At 43.7% G+C, this 17,135-nt stretch overlaps 2 protein-coding genes across 5 annotated transcripts in view; one reads left to right on the forward strand and one right to left on the reverse strand.

Annotated features, from left to right (window-relative positions):
* Positions 1-444: 444 nt before the first annotated feature.
* PSME3IP1 (proteasome activator subunit 3 interacting protein 1) lies at positions 445-14,484 on the reverse strand. Of its 4 annotated transcripts, XM_084294794.1 has the most exons (8): positions 14,390-14,484; positions 13,079-13,249; positions 11,958-12,103; positions 11,679-11,777; positions 8,196-8,318; positions 4,451-4,583; positions 2,374-2,438; positions 445-1,213 (listed from the first exon to the last, which is right to left on the reverse strand). In XM_084294794.1, the coding sequence occupies exons 3-8, from the start codon at positions 12,085-12,087 to the stop codon at positions 996-998; spliced, it is 768 nt and encodes a 255-aa protein (XP_084150920.1). In that variant the 5' UTR covers positions 12,088-12,103; positions 13,079-13,249; positions 14,390-14,484; the 3' UTR covers positions 445-995. The 4 variants fall into 4 exon arrangements, with proteins under 4 accessions (XP_084150920.1, XP_084150921.1, XP_084150919.1 ...); XM_084294795.1 differs by lacking the exon at positions 13,079-13,249 and having other exon boundaries at positions 11,958-12,098; positions 14,390-14,480; XM_084294793.1 differs by lacking the exon at positions 13,079-13,249 and having other exon boundaries at positions 14,390-14,477.
* Positions 14,485-14,670: 186 nt separating this feature from the next.
* The window catches only part of RSPRY1 (ring finger and SPRY domain containing 1), a 36,467-nt gene continuing 34,002 nt past the window's right edge, over positions 14,671-17,135 (forward strand). Inside the window, exon 1 of the mRNA XM_084294755.1 lies at positions 14,671-14,747. The gene's annotated coding sequence lies outside the window, so the exon portion shown is untranslated. The remainder of the gene's footprint in view (positions 14,748-17,135) is intronic.

Here is a 17,135-nt window from a genome sequence, read left to right on the forward strand (position 1 = left end):
AGACTCGACGTCTTGCTCAGGTCTGTCTCCCTCATCCACACCACCTATAAACCATGAGAAGGTTTCTTAAAATCTGCAGAACTTCAACAGCTGCCTGCCTTGTTACTGGAAAGGATGATGGAGTTCTCCAAATGCACAGAGGTTTGACTGAACTGGGATATCCCACCCACTCTTGTACTCACACTTCAGGATGCTCTGGCAGAAGAGCTGAATGACTTTCCAAGCACTGATGCAGGAGCAATGGGCTTTGAGTAGAACAGCCAACGACAGATTCTCTGAACTCATTCAGAACAAGAGTTTTGCATCACTGTCTCTTCATTTGTAGGAGGCTGGCTTGCACTTCTCTTGTACAGCAGCAGTTTGAGGAAGGGGCTGGCTGAGTAGAGCAGAAATTACTTAATGGAATGGGAACAAGTATGAATGGCACGAGCCAAAGTAAAAAAATGCATTCAGAATGTCTTTAATCATGTAACACGAAAACTTCTTTACAGTGTCATGGCAATCTACACTTCACCATCTGCTTGATTTTTGTTCTGCCCCCATTTCTCAAATACAGAATAAAAATGACATTTTAAGAACAGAACACATGGCCATTTCTACAAGACTTCAGTGCTTCAAGTGAGTATTTTTTTTTTGCCTGTTAGTCTTGTATAAACCTCTTAGACCATCAGAATTCTTTCCTTCCGTAAGAATTTTAAAAGATAAGGCGCTCTCCTCCCTACTCCCAGACCTTAATTGCATTTCAAGGTGTGCCTTCTGGTTTAGGGTGGCAGCCTTTCTACCTCAGGCTCAGTATGAACCCCAGAAATGGAAAGTTGGGGAAGAAAAAAAAAATATTTAACAAAAAATAAATTCAATGAGTTATTTTAGAAGTATCTGAATGTATTAAAGTTGAGAGGTTAGCTAGAAATATTATATCGGGCAGAAGGATGCATCAAGCATCCATCAGGGCTTTGGAAGATACTCTGCACTACATTACACACGGAGGGATTTTGTTATGGGCCATCAAAGAAACTGTTGCTACGAAAGACAGAAGAGACGATCTTTCCAGTGGAATTAATAGTGCCTTCGCTATCCGAGCTGGACTCCGAATCGCTGCTGCCCGAGTACGCGCCCAGGCCAGGCAGGATCCCAATGCAGACTGCTGCTGAGGGACAGTGGACCGTGGAGCCTCCCACTGAGCTGCTCCCCAAGGGAACACAGGACGGTTTTTCTGGAAGAGAGGTACCGCAGTCAAAAACAAGAGTGCAGAAAAAATATATATAAATATACTTATATATATATATATTGTTTAATCAGCCCAGGAATTGCTGCATGCTATTACCATATCAGTGGATGATTGCAGGATTTAATTAAAGCGTAAGGCAGCTTTACACTGCACTAAAGCTATCCTGACAGGAAGGACTTGCTACCTCAGGAGATTTTTTTTTTTTTTTCATCATAGTTATGCCCAGCTCTACGCTGGCATTACATATTTTTATTCTAAAGTTGTCAGTTTGATGGTTGTCAAATGCCAAACCCACCAAATAAGAATAAATAGCTCTGCTTTGTGTAATTGATTTTTTTTTCTAATATAACAGCATAGTTGGGAAAAAGTTTCATGCCAGTGCTCTGCTAAGTCAATGTCTTCCATCTTCCACAGCTAATTAATTTTTTTCCAGTGTTCTGAAAGTTTACTGAACAGAAGGAGATTCAGGAAGTGCATTGGGTTGTCATTACACAACTGCAGCTCACCCTATTTGTGTCAGAGTACCTTGACAGCAAATCAATTGCAGCCCTGACAGCTAAGACTGAAATGCAACTTAATTTTTCTTCCTAGCTGCTCATAACTTTCTGAAATAAATTGGTTTCGGGACGGACAAGATCTCTTTGTAGCATGAGGAGTTAACAGTGGAGGTATACAAATACACCAATTGCTGTGAAGAGGAAGGCAATGATCTGTTCTCCACACCTCTGGCTGATAGAGAAGCACTCGGCTCGTAATGCAGCTAAGGAGACTCCTACGAGTTTATCAGGTAAAACACTTTAAGGGTAAAATCAGTTCAGCATTAGAATGAACTGCCTAAGGAGGGTGCACAACCTCTGTCTGTGGAGATTTAAGAGCAGCTTAGACAGTCGCCTGTCAGAAATGGTTTAGGCAGGGGACAGACCAGTAACCAGCAGAGGTTCCTTCCAGCCTTACTTTCTACAAAGGCTGTCAGTGCCTATAGTTACCATTTCTACTGCTTTGGGAGGTAACATGCCAACCAAAGTCTGTGCTGCCTGGCATAATGAAGGAGCAGAAAAGCAAATCCTCTATCAGATTTAACACTAAGTCAGTTGCTGTTCAGCTGAGAGGCAGACAGCTTCCCGACTGCAGAAACCAGGACGTACCTTGATTCTTTTCTTCATGATCAGTATCTAATTTCAACCTCTTCACGCTATTCCCACCATCTGAACTGTGGAAAAAAATAAGAAATCGTCTTGTTCCTCATAAGCAATCACTTCATTACTGTGAAGTTAAAAGTCACATTTTTGCCTCAAACACTACAGTGAATTCCAGCAGGGTCCCCTGGCACCATCACCACTGCTAACTGCTGTGAACTGGGGCTCCTCGGGGAATATGGCAGGATCCTGGAGTCAGCACCCACACTGCATGTACCCTCTGTTCACCCAGGAAATAGAAACACGCCTCTGGGAATCCAAGCCAGTCCTCTTTTCCAGTAACCAGAGCTAACTGCAGGACTCCTATGCAGAGGGAAAACCCTAGAGCAGATCAGGAATGACTACATGAGTTTCGACCACCCCACGTAACGAGGGTTGACAGTAGCAAGCGGACAATTACCACACTTGCAGGTCCAATGTCAGTGTACTTCCCCTTCCAGGGTTTCTTTCACTCAGGCACGTAGAGACCCTGTTCTAAAACATCTAGAAATCTCACACCCAGTAAGTTTTGCAGCACTTCTCAGACATCTGCAGTGTCTGACCTAGAAGTATAAGGGGGACCCTTTTGGTTCCAAAGCAGTGCTTGGGGAAGGGAGCATTATTTGGGCTTCTGTCTCATCAGAGCTTCTGTAGCTCCTCCTTGTCACTGCTCAATTTCTCTTTCATCCTCTTGCACGTTCCTGACTCTAAGCCATCCATATAAACAAATGCTTCCCAGCTTCAGCTGTGATGAACTGAAGTGATGAAGTACCAGCATATTTGTATTGTATATGTATTAACTCTTTTCTGTCCCTGTCAGGACACGAAGTCCAGCTGAAAGGTCACTCTGTGCAGGGAGGTTTCATTAGTAAAAGTCTTGTGCAGGCAAACTACAAAACTCTGAGAGCAGATGTTGAATTCATGCTAGCCTGATTTTGGCTAGTTTGCAACAGAAAATAAGACAGCAAAAATAGAAAGAAAGTCTGTGATGGCACTGACATGTCACAGTTAAGATGCTCTCTCCAAATAGATGCCATCTGCAGGCTTTAGATGTGCCATTAAGCACACACCATCTCCTTCCCTACATCCCACTGTGTTAAGCAATAGTAGTTACAGCAAAAAAGCATTGTTGGCTGCTCTCTATCACTTAGGTTGTTTTGTTTTTGTTTTCCCCTCCCCCTAAAAAAGCCAAACTACCCAAACCCCCGTAGACTTAGTGTAGAAGAGCTTAACTTCAGTTTTCACAGACACACAAGCACTGCTGTACTGGTAGCTAAACATTACTCTGTAACTTCAGCTTCTAAAATAATCTCTCATTCTCTGGGACAGATTCAAAATCAGTGCCTGAATTTCTAGATGTCAGATTTGTTTTAAGTACTAGATGATTCGTCCGGGAGAAATAAGTCTGGTCCCAGATGCCTAATTTTAACACAACCCATAGCACATCAGCAGCTGTGTTTGCAGGCTAAGATCAAAATAGCAAACAAATTACACGGCCAACTGCCGTTCCCTCTGGGATGGAAAGGGTGCTGATGTATCAGTGCATGTCAGTGAGGAACATGGGAAGTTTGTCTGATGACCTTGGGATTAAATTGCTGCACAAAGTTCTTCTCTCACAATGTACATCCTCCCCACGCTGCTCCCAGCAATAACTAAGATAATAAATTTTCAACACAGATAACATAGGTTGATATAATATGCAAATCTGAGTCAAACTGCACGAGTGGGGTTAACACTGATATTTTCAAAGAGTTGTAAAACAGATTGCCTCTAGGAACCCATAGCAGGATTGCCCAAGCCTGGCAGTCTAGAATGAAGTGCCTACCCACTTACTTTACACATGCTTATCTATTTGAATTGCCTCATGTTTCTCCAACAGTTTGTGAGAACCTATGGAAACAAGGCTGGTCTTTTCTTGTACCTCCCCCCTTTTTTCTTTAGGGCTAAGGTTCACACCTCATTCTCTGGAGGCAGTTTTGGCCTGCCTCCCTTTACACTGCTAACTAGGTTCCCATTCCTCATGCTTTTATAGAGGTGTGAAACTAACCTTCTGTGTTTCACAGCTCCTGCCAACAGCTTTGCCTGAGAGAATTTGTTCTTGTTTTCCACTGACTTCATGGGCAATTTCTTCTCAGCTTCCTTCTTTGGGTCCATACTGACTCCCACTTTGGTGAGAGTGCTGTGAATTAAGGGTTAAGGATCAACCAGGAAGGAAAGGAGAAAACAGACACTTTCTCCCTGACATACTTAGCCAGCACTGCTGACAGCAGCAACTGAAGTTCATTCACATCTCCTATCAAAAGCAAGTTATTTGTAATGTCATTTAGCTGGCACATTCGGTCAGGAAAGAAGAGACTTCACCCTCTGTGTATCAATACCAGCTCTCCTCTCAAATACCCCCAGGCAGCAGATTAGGAGCTGCTGTTCAGAAGTCAGAAAGGTCAAACACCCAACACATCCAGCACCATAAATGTACATTGCCCTGTCTTTTCTTGAAGGTCTTAGGAAAGAAAAGAGGTCAGATTGGGCCAAAAACAAATAAGAAAAAAGGGCAATCCAGTACTTCCCCCTTCAATCTGGATCAACCCATTTGTAATTCAAATTTGCTGCTCTGATCCCTAATCCTTAAAAAACACTAAGTAGTAATACGTGGTCTCAGTTTCAATGCTCAAACCTCTCTTAGGCTGAACCCAGCAGACTTCAGCCTACCAAAGCGAAACAGCTCAATTTTCTGTATCAGTATTTATCAAGATAACTTTTCAACCCATCTCTGTACGAGTCACAAGGCCATTGCTGCCAGTAACAGCAACCTCAAAAGGAAGGAGACAGATCTGATTACGGGTGCATGTGTTCAAACATTCACCCAAAAGACTGCACATAGCAAAGGAAAGTTAAGCTAATTTAAAAGGGTATTTGTTTACACCATTAAATCTAGCTTTCCACCAGTTTATTCTCTGACTACAATTTCATTGCCCAGCCAACATAACCACAAGCCCCGAGTTTCACAGGTGTGTCCCACCTACTGCACATAAATGCTGAACAGTGAAATTTCTATTTATGGACCATATAGTTAAGGTCACAGCCCTTTCAACTCCCCCTCAACATCTGCAAATTAAAAATCAACGCCTTGTTTTGAAGTGGCACACTCAAAGTCACCAAACACTTTTAGATTTTGCTTACTTGATTTTCCTAAGGATACAGCAGCAACCCAGACTGCTCCCTACCTCAACTAACCTGACTCTCCTCAGCCCAAACCAGCCTGTTCCAACGCCTATCACGGCACAGGAGTGCCATCCTGTGGCTATCAGAAGCAATCTGAAAGCGCATTGTGTCACAGAGTTTGATGTTGCAATACACGATTCCACACACCGCAGCTTTCAACTTCCACATTTAAGTTAATGACCATATTACAGTCTAATATTGCACCACAAAAGCCTGATTGACAAACCCAAAAACTTTTAAGAGACAGAGAACTACAGGCTTTTCACTTCTATCCAGGATGCCATTCTCCTAATACTCCCGATCCACCAGAGACAGCACGTTTTAAGAGACTTTATAAGTACTGCTGTCATTAATGGATGCAACACTTTACCTAGCCAAGAAATGTCTCAGGAGAACTACATTAAAAATAAACAGCTCAATCAAATATCATCTGCATTTAAAAATGATGTCCTACAATATGGCCTACTTCTTGGAGGGGATTTCTACACTTGGGTTATAAGACAAGAAGATGCTGCTCTCTAACACTTCTTTGAACTGGCTTAAAATAATCAATCTTTAAATCTTTAAACAGTCAGACCAATGCTGAAAGGGCAGGGTAAGGAGCAAAATAAACCTAGTTATTCATATAAGAGGAAGCAAAATTCCTACGCATCCATGCACATGAACTTCTTATGCCTGAGAGTGCATCAAAGTATTCCAAGGCGTGTTTAGCATTAAGATGTATGGTTTCATGATTGTTTGACCTTAAAAATGTAGGGAAAAAAAAGAAAGAAAAAAGCTCTGTGGTACAATATTGATGTAGGTTTTTACTATGGAGTTAATGCCTCTGGGTAGCTTAAATTGGATCTTTTACCAGGAAAATGACCATATAATCAAACCCATTGGGTTGACATTCCATTTACTAGTTTGGAGGAACTCCTGCACAGTGCCTACTGACCCAGCACATTTAGCAATACCCACTGCATTCTGTCACCATAGTGACAAACCAGTAGTAAAAGTCTACACGTGCTCAACGCTGAAAAAACACCTTTTACATTTTGAAAGAATGCCACCAAAAATTTTAAACCCACGCGCCATTTTGCAATTTGCTCTGGAGGTGCTTGCAATATTATGTTTAAAAAAGTCAAAAGGAACAAGTTAATGAATGGGAAAAACTCAGCTTCTCACAAAATGAGGTGACTATAAAGCATCCTCTCTCTCTCCCTCCAGCCCATTAGCAGTAAGTTCTACAATTTACAGCAAGACTTTGGATACAAAGCTGGCTGATTCTACTAAGACTGCAAAGATTGAGGTTCAGTATGCATGTATGTCTGGAAGAGGCCCTGCTCTGTAAATTCAGGGATCAGTGTGTTATGTGGCTAATTCAAGACAACAGCAGATTCCTTCTGGGCTGGTATGGTTCACCCCTGGATGTATGTGACCTAACTAGAGCTGTCAGCTGCTTCCACAGCATGATCTTATACTGCACATCCCTGCATTAGCCAGACCCTCAAGCAACTGCCACAGAACCTAAATATATCCTATGAATACCCCATCAGCAGATCCAACAAGCCAAGGAAATATGCCAAGTCCATCAGCCAACTATGGCCTACTTCTGAAGTTTAAAAAAAAAAAAAAAGTAATTAAAATGCATCTGTATTGCCTTTTCATAAATGAATTTCTTTGTAGCATTGGTGCTACTTAGCTTTATTTGCTGAATATTTTGCTCACCTCATAAATACGAGCTGCTTGCTCTTCTTTCAGTCTTCAAACTCTTTCATTTACACTAAAGAATCCTGGAGAACTTGCACTTCATTCACTGATGACTTAAAGCAACAGTTTTCATTAAAAAGCAAAGGAAGGATGTTTTGTGAGGTAAAACCTCACAAAACAGCATTGAGCACAGAGAGCAATCCTAAAATCATTCCCAATGTTCCCTGTTTGGCACTAAAGAAAAAGCACCCTATACTGCTCTCTAGCATGTCTTTGTGAGGAGCTGGCACTTAAAATGGAACCGGCCTGTTTTTAGTACTGCCTAACATCTGTATTTCCCAGAGCAGCTGAACCTTCACGGCCACTGCCTTCCCTGAAGAAAGTCAGTGTATCCACACAGCTGGTTCACTTTCATTTAATTTCTCATCCTGCAGCTATCAGCAAGGGAAAACAAAGCTAATACTTCAAGAAGAATAACAGAAAGAGCAACTACAATGTTATTTCAAACAGGTACATTAAAAACGGCCAATATGCAGTTGGCTGCAAGACAAGAATACTTATGGGAAAAAAAGCAAAAGATGAGAAGCAGTAGGCTTTCTTCCTTTATGTTCTTCTCTTTTTAGCTGTGGTATCAGTAAGAAAAAAAAGAGTCAACACGGAGGGAGAGAGTGGGAAAAGTGTTGAAGACAGAGAGTGGGAATCAAACATTACTGCGGGAGATCCAAGCTACGATAAAAACATTCAACTTTAAAAAGCTATCACTGCTCATGTTCTGTAAAGCAGCTGTATTTATATACAGAATGTGAATGACAGACCAAAACTACAGCCCAGACTCTTAACCCCCTATATATAGCCACCAGCTATATTAGCAAAGGATATTCTGTATTCATTTAGTTCTTTCATCTCTTCTTCTCTTCGTTGCTTTTCTATTAGCTCTTGCTGCCGAGAAACCTCATCAAGGAAATTTGTCTCATCTTCATCTAAGCCTCTTACCATATTTTCTGAAAAAAGGAAGAGAATGCATATTAATAAACTCAAGCCATCCAGGAAGCAGCCATTCACCTTGCATCACTTTGCCATTCTTTTAGGACAATTTTCATCCGGCAATTTCAAACTGCACTGTGAAATTTACCAGCCGTACCCTGCAGATGATATTCCTAATATTGTGCAAAATATTCTGCCTCAGCAAAGTCACTGGGAATGCAGGGACTAGAGTCCTGGGTGACTGAGTGAGGCGTGCGCTCTAGCACTTGCACTGTCTTGCCAAGTAATGGGTACAAGCCAGACCCCACAAAGGACAAGCTACCTGCTGCCTTCTCTACTCACAAATACTTTATGGTTAAAGATACTGGATGCTAACAAGCCCAAACTCTTAAACACTTCTACAAGAAAAACCACAACAGACTAACACAGTTCAGCCACAACACCATTACTACAGAGAATAGTAAGGCAAAATGTGTAGGAGCAGTATAATACTATTAAACTTGCTGATACAATTCACAAAAGCAGCCTTTTCTTAATGCTGAAATGTTATTTGGAATAAGTTACATGAAACAAATAATAACCACATTAAGTAATGATATAATTCTTGTTTTGGTTTCAGACATGAAGTTTTAGGCTGTCTCCTTAGAGTCTGTTCTTAACCCAGTAATTGGAAAAAACACATTACTTCTTCCCCAAAATCTCACCTCCAAATAAGACGTACATTTTCTTAAAGCAAACAATTATTTACTTAACTGATGTTGATGCCTGTTACAAACAAATAAATAGACACCAGGCAATTCTTATCTTCCTATTAAAACTGAATTCTCTCTAAACATGCTACCCTACTTTAAAGAAAGTAAATGCTACTGCAGTAGGAAGGTCTTTTACTTTGATCTGCAAATGCTCAACATCTCCCCCATCAAAATGATTTATTTAGAGAGGTAGTAAAAATTACTTGTTAGAAAGACCAAGTCTTGCTGCTTGTAGTCAGTCTGAGAAAACCCGAACCCAAACACCACCTTGTATTAAATTTCATAAGAGGATTGTTAGGCCTTTACATGAGGCAGATGTATTTTTTTAAAATCTTCACCCACATAGTCAAGTCCTACTCACTCAAATGAAAAGCTAAGAAATCCATTTACACCGATAATCGGGAAGCTTCTGTCCCTGACAGAAAAGGTCTAGATATCAGTTACATGTATAATTTGAGGTTACTTTTTTACAGACTGCTCCTGAATCTACAAACAGTAAACTGTAGCATTCATTCCTGACAAGGATTCCTTCAAACAGACAGCAAGAGCTGTCAAAAACTGGACATTTTCTGAACTAAGAGACATGAATTCATTTCATTCTTTGTTTGCCTGATCTACAAAGATGCAGTGACAGAAATCCCTAGAGCTGGGGAGATTCTCTACTACTAAATAGTGCTCTAGTAGGTTTTGTTCTCCAGGCTCACAGGTCTATGTTATTCTGCAGGGGCTGTCTTAAAATTAGTGGCTGGTTTGCTTCTCGTAGCCCCTTTTTACAGATGCTTCTCATTCCAGTACTCGGTTTACAAATTTCCTGTACCAAAGGGAAGATGCTGCAGATGTAATATAAACTGGCAAAGGAAACAATTAATTTAGACATGCCTAGGCTGGTAGCAGTCAGATTTCTGGTAGACAATTAGACAAGAATTGCTTAGTCACATCACCAAAAATGACCTGGATCAAACGTTACTGAAATAAAATCTAAAAACTCTCCACTTGAAAAAAATTCTGTGGGTACAGTTGAAGACTTTAATGCACTGATGCTCCTACCCGTACTTTCCATTTTTCAACACTAAAAACTACAAAAGAAAATTAAGAGACAGGAAATGACTTCCATTTATCATTATTTTGGTTACCATCAGTGTTCAAAAAGAAAAATTTTTAAATAGCTTTTCAGAGGATACTCCTATTATTTTTCATTTAAAAGACTAAAAATTGTAAGGATAAACATTGGAAGACATTCTTTCAATACTGAATAACCTAGCAAAGAGAAGAACTGCTAGTATGCATCCCTGGATTTTATCTACACAAAAGGATTGAAGTTTGTGTTTAAACAGACACAAGTATTAGTATTAAGGTGTTTCTCTCCTATGTTGCGTCATCAGTTCTGACTGATGAGAACGCAGGAATGTACAACTTCTTCCCTACTCCACTAGAATTCCTATAGATATAGAAAATATTTATGAATATTTTATGGCAAAATCAGAGACAAATCTTGTCACAAATGGCCAAATTGGTTTGAACTCTGATGAGGTAAACAAGTGATCCATAATGCACCCACCACTGATCTTTAGGTAGCTCTTCCCATTCATTTTCTCCCAAAGAAATTTGGATTCTGAGGTGGTTCCAAAAGCATCTGCTACAACACTGGCAAGGCTGTTACAGTAATTAGTAACGCACTTGACAGCATCCGCAGCACCAGGGAGCATTACCTCGCAGGACTCAAACATTTTGCCATCGCTAGAGGTTAAGCATAGTTTTGTTGCATCCCAAACACATGATAATTTCTAGACAGAATCCAGTCCTGCAAAATGGAGCTTAAAAAATACAATGGCTTGAGGGTAACGATTCCAGCTAAAGAACCAAAATCGATCAGAACCCACCTTAAAATGGAGTCCCACAGTATCATCCTCATTTCTCTTTAGATAAAGCCAATAGCTCCCTTTTTCCCCAAATGGTTGACTAATAATTTTCTAGTTCTCATTACCATCTTTGTACTCAGCAGCACACATACAGGTGATACAAAGCAAAGGATTTTTCTGTAAAACTAGAAATTCAAACATCAATAGTAATTAGGTTTTAATTTCACTAGAAGTTCAATATCTACTTTTTGAAGAATCAACTCCTGTATGTTTACATCTTCCAAACACTAACCTTGAGCCTCAAATCACTCAGTAAACTTTGAGTCACCTAATTATGGCTAGGAAATGTAACACCTGTTGCAACAGATTTTTTTTTTATCGATTCAAATAGGATGGTCTTGTGTTAAAGCATGAGTTCAAGTCACAAAACCACATTGCATTGCCACTTTTCCATGAATTGGTACCAGAGCTTTTTTGTTTTCTTTTGGTTTACGTGCAAAATAAGCCTCATATTCTAGACATTACAGGAATGCAGCTTAAAAAAGGTAACCGACTTCTGAGTTTCACATGTGTGTAATGCTGTCTTGGTGCATAGAACAGTATGTTACTTGCAGGAATATCTTTGAATACTTTCCTCAAATCTCAGTTTCCCTCTCAGAGAGGAACAAGACATGCAGACATGTCCCTTAGATGATGTACACAGCTGCTGCACACAAAACGTGCAGTAAGCTGGGTTTTGTTCAAAGTAATAAATGGTGGTGCTTACTGAATTTAAACTGCTCCTCAAACTCCTGCTGCTTCTTTTCTCTCTGTTCCTGAAGTCTTTCATACAATGAACGTGGGTCATATGCCTCCTCTGGGCATTCTGTAAGGAAGGAGCAAATCAGGAAATTAGATTATGTGTAAAAAAACAACAGCTCTTAGCTTCTTCATGTGAAAACCTTTTGAACTTGTACAATACAAGCTACTACTTTTACTTCTGTTCTCCATGTACGTGAAACATTCTCTGATCTCTTTCCTTCAGTTATTAAAATCTATCCGATACCTTCCGGATCTTCAGGTTTTCGGACCTTTTCCCATTCCTCTTGCCTTCTCTTTCGCCGTTCCTCTAGCTCCGCTTCAGATACAAACCTCTTGTTAATCACAAGGTCAGCAGTACCATCTCCCCCATCCATTGTGGAACAGCCTGTCCTAAAAACACAACACGACATTAGGACACCCCCTGAAAAGAGACCCGCTACACTCAGAAGGTTCTTTGCAAGAGAAAACAGGTGGAGGCCAGAAACTAAACACGGAGAGCACTTGATACTGATTGGTAACGAACATTCCTCAGTTGCACATCTGCTGCAGGGGCTTTTCGGAAGCAGGGACATGAACAGTATACCACAATGTAAAGCAGATATTACTATCACAATCTTACACCATAGTCCAAAGTCTCAGAGGCACACTTTTAAGACAAATAAAATTAGAGGATGAATTAACAACTGCAGCTGGCTGAAGACAGTAAGCGCCGACCGAGATAAGCACTAACTGCGTGAGTGATAGCACCTAAGGCTGATGGCATCACCTATTACTCCTCCTTTACTCTTTCTGCTAATTACATCTTTCCTGTTAGTTGTCTGCCTCAGGCCACCTTTCCAGAAGTCCTATTTCAATGTAATTTTCCCCACACCGCCTTGGATTTACCTTGTTTAAAAAATAAAAATAAATTTACAGAAACCCGCATCCCCACTCCTTTAATTTCAGTTCTTATACCCCTCTACTCCAAGGAAAGGATATGACATTTGTTACACGAATTCCTTTCACTCATCCTGTGAAAACTTGAGAAAGCTTGCCTATTTTCAAGGAATTAATACATGAACATATTTCACATTTCTAAGAGCTTAACAGTGAGACTTCAGCAATTACCAACTGAACTTCCTGATCTTCAAAAGCACCCTGCACCTCTGCACCAAGCAGACTGTGCACATCATCCCTGAAGAGCACGTGGACATGCCCCAGTCCAAGCCCATCCCAGGCACGGCTGCAGGCACCCTCCTGTGCTCCGACAGCTCACCAGCAGAACACAGGCAGTGCGGAAAACAAATCTGTGAAGCAGGGTGCCTGGAGCCAGACCTGCCCACACTGCACTGGGGGAGCTAGCGGGGAGCAGGGTGTGAGACCAACCTGTGTCAGGTCTACAGTGCTCAGCAGGTGAGGGAGGGAATTCCCTTGGGCTAAAATGGGGCTGGGATTAGAAATCTGGACGGACTCTTCACATGCTGCACCCCCTTCTCTGCTTTGAGCTCCTGATACCCAAGGACTAGGCCCAGGGTGGAGATGCACCAAGGAATCAGCCTAAGAAGGAAACACGAGGTCTTAAGATCCACAACCCCATGATGAAGTAAGGCCAAGCTGCTTGTGCTACTCAAGTGCCTCCCAACGAGATTTATTCTGGCAGCTCCATGCTAAAAACTAGAGGAGGAACAAAACTTGTTTCTTACATCACGCCCCTATACACAAGCACAATATAAACACTGCCCCAATAGCTATTCAGCCAAAGGCATGCTAACAGCACATTTACTGCCCAGTTCCTTCATATTTCCTTGATGTAACTTCAACAAGTACCTCAGAACTACAGATAATTGCCCCCTGCACTGCTAATTACTGTCCATTTCGGACCTCACCCTGCTTGCATTTCAGCGCTGGAAGAGAACTCAGTCCATTTATTCTTCCAGGAAGGGCGGGATGCAGTAACTCAAATAATGGAAGGAACCAGTTTACCACCCATCTTCCACACCACAACGAACCCACTCCAGCAGAAAGCAGTACTGAAATTCTCACGAAAACTGACACTTCTATGAGGTACTGTTTGCAATACAAACAAAAAAAATGAGATCACAGAAGAAACCCAGGTTGGACACAGTACAAATACTTGTTAGATGCATGATGCATTTTTAAGGTGGGAATTATCAAAACGAGACAAAAAAGGATTTTCTTTTAAGAAGTGGGGCAAGGAAGGCCTGACTGTGGGGTAGTGATTTTCCTTTTTTTTTTTTTCCAAGTATGACAAATACCCGTTATTAAGATGAGTCCAGCTTCCAGAACACACAGAACGCCTGCTCCTAGAGCGTCACTTCTGACAGTGGCTGGAACTGGAAACCTTTGGAGAACGTGAAGGTTGGACCTCCCTCCTGAACACAGGCCCTAACCGCACGGCTTCCCTTCTTCCTCAAACACTGCACAAACAAGGCAGCCTGCATCCCCACTCACCCCACCTCAACCTGCCCGTTTGGACAGGGAACAAAACGCTCTGACAGAACGGCGACAAAGCCAAAAACGAAGCGGAACAGCCTCCCGCTGCCCCGGCCCCGCGCCGCCAGCCCCGGGGAGCGCCTCACACGGCCCGAGCGCAGCGGCCACCCCGGGGCCCGCTCCCGACCCCGCTCCTCAGCGGCCCCGCGCCCCGTTCCCGGCCCTCCCCCCCCGCTCCCGTACCCGTGCCCGTGCCCGGGCCCCGTCAGAGCGAGCGGCGCGGCCGGGCCCCGAGCGCCGCCATGCAGCAGGCCCAGCCCCCCCCGCCCCGCTCGCCCCGCCCCTTCCGCCCCCAGCGGCGGCCAATCAGAGGAGCGCTTCCTGAGGCAGAGGAGAGGGAGGGGGCGCGGGGTGACGTCACACGGGGGCGGGGCGGGGGGCGGTTGCTAGGGAGACGGCGGGGGGCGGGGCCGAGCGCGGCGGGGCGGGGCGGGGCGGGGCGGGGCGGGGCGGGGCGGGGCGGGGCAGCCTCCATCTTAGCGCGCGCCGCCGCGGCACAAAGGGAGCGGCGCCGCCTGCACGGGGCCCTGCGGCGTGCACGGTGCGTACGGGGGCTACGGGCGGGCACCGCGCACCCACACCCACACCATTACTGGGGCTGTCCCGTAAGGGTTCGGTTGGGGGGAGGCTGATACCGGGAGGGCGGCACCGGGAGGGCGCTGCCCCATCGGTTCCCGGTTGGGGAAGGGCACCTCGGGGTACGGGCTGCCCGGCCCTAACGGGAGGTGGTGGTGGTGGAGGGGGGGTGCCGCTGTCGGTGCTCGGTACGGCCGGGCCCGGTTGGGCTCTCCGGTTGCGGGAGCCCCGCCCCGAGGCCCCGCCGGTGGCCGGCAGGAAGCGACGGGAACGCCCGTGCCGGTGGCGTGAGGCCGTGGAGCCGGGAGCCCCGCAGCGAGACCGGGGCCCCTCCGGTAATGCCCTGGGGGGCAGCGGCTCGGCTCTGCCCGTTAGCCCGGCGCTGTGCAGCCGTTCTGCCGTTAATCCCGGTTGTGCCCCGCTGGTTCCTGTCCCGCCCGCCTTCGTTTTCAGCCCCTTTCCAGCTGCTCTGCCTCTTGTCTTCATGCCGGTAGGTGCAGTGCCCCTTCCAGGTAGGTTCCTAACGCGGATCCCCGGTGTTGGTGCCTGATTTTCCCGTTCTGGTGTCACCAAGCCTCGCTCTCAGCAGCCACCCCAGCCCCATCGTTATCTGGGCGCTCAGTCGGGTCCCTCAGTATTTCCCCCAGGGGCTCTGGTCTGTGGGAAGCACAAGGCATAAGAGCTGCCTTCTTCTAAATGTCTCCAGCCTTCTAGACACTTCACTGCTTTCTGGATGTTGATTTATTTTTTCCTTTTATGTTCATGTCAGCATTTGTTATCCTTGATACAGGAGGCTTTTTTCTGCTCTGCAATGGTTTTGTCTTAGATCTTTAACTTTTGTCTGTCCTTTGCCAGCAGTGCTGTTTTCCATTATTTTTTTCTTATGCTGATCCTCAGCTCAGTTCTACTTTACTGATCATTTTCTACATACCCATCCTGATCAGTGCCGTGACACTACTGTCACATGAAGACCCACGTATGTTTGTCTCAGTAGTTATTCTCACCACCACTAAGTAATCTGAAATACCCTCTCAGCTTCTTGTCTACTGTTGGACACGTGTCCTTGGCTGTGAAGTTTGTGAGGATCATGCATTCTCAAAATTTGCCAATCATTTTTCAGGGTTTAGGATGCTGTTAAGTGTTTTGTTTTTTGTTTTTTTGTTTTTTTTTTTAGGTTCATCCAAATGCAAATAATTGATCGGTTCTTTGCTCTGATCTATATCTGGCCTCTTCTTCTATGAGTGGTTTTGCATATGGCTTTGTTCTTGTCTGCTGAAGCACACTCAGCAAGAGTTCCTCTGTCCTGATGGCACCTGGGTGTCTGTTCCCTCCTTTAGGTAATTTCTGGTATTGCTTTGTACCTCAGTCAGTTATCTGTTCTGATGTACAAGCCCAATTGAATAGGTTGTGTGTTTGTCCTGGTATCTCTCTATGTGTGCAGCACAGATGTAGTTACATGATTGCTGCTTGCTGTCTCTCCCCTTCTTGTCCAAACAGTCTCCTGAGATTCCTGCTAATTTCAATTTCAGCATCTGCTTACTGTTACTTGTATAGGAAGCTCCTCCAGGATATTTTAATGCACTGTTTTGGATCATGCACGATGCTTCTGATGATTCTTGCTATTCCTGATTGTTTTTCTATCTCAGTCTCAGTTTCTTACGTACTCTTATATTGCTAATCTCTAATTCATCTGTTCTACATGCTTTGCTTATCTTCAGGTACAACATCTTTTGTGTGTTTCTGGGCTGTATGGATTCATTGGTTTATGTCAAGTCTTTCAGTTTCTGTTTTGCTTACCTCCGGCTCTATAGCATGGTGTTCAAGTGCAACACTTCCCATTAACTGCTTCAGTATTTGGCTCTCTGGCCTCAAAACAGCAGCTGATCAGTGGCCTATAAACTCACTGTTGTGATGTTCTATGCTTTTCTTAACTTTCCCTTTTAGAAAGGAGATAATGTTCATAACTCTTCCATAACTGCTGGCAGTCTGTCACGGTATGTTTTCAGTATTTCACATCAGAGGTCTTGGCTCTCAGCACGTTTCACTTGCTGTGAGCCTCACGGGTGGACTGACAGAGATGACTCCTGGTGTTCTGATTCCCACCTACATCTCATTAACATCTCTAATTCTGCCCATCGGGCAATATAGACATCCGTTTTCCTCAAGCTTTTTGCTTGTTTGTTAAAAAGTAAGGAGTAAAAGGAAATACTTAGCAATTTAACTAGTTAGTGATGAGTGTGGTGGTCTGCCATGGGATGCTTACTGACTCTTTACTATTTAGGCTTCTTCATTTAAGCTTCTTTTCACATTAGTACACTCCTGTAGCTGATAATGTGCACTGTATTATGATCCA

The sequence above is a fragment of the Netta rufina genome, assembly GCF_964035555.1.
Source record: "Netta rufina genome assembly, chromosome: 13".
NCBI lineage: Eukaryota > Metazoa > Chordata > Aves > Anseriformes > Anatidae > Netta > Netta rufina.

Coding starts and splice junctions, on each gene's coding strand:
- PSME3IP1 (XM_084294794.1), bottom strand. CDS start 12,087: ATGGATGGGGGAGATGGTACTGCTGACCTTGTGATTAACAAGAGGTTT. Junction 2,439..4,450: donor GGAGCTGTGAAACACAGAAG/GTTAGTTTCACA, acceptor TTTTTTCCACAG/TTCAGATGGTGGGAATAGCG. Junction 1,214..2,373: donor TCATGAAGAAAAGAATCAAG/GTACGTCCTGGT, acceptor CCTCTCTTCCAG/AAAAACCGTCCTGTGTTCCC.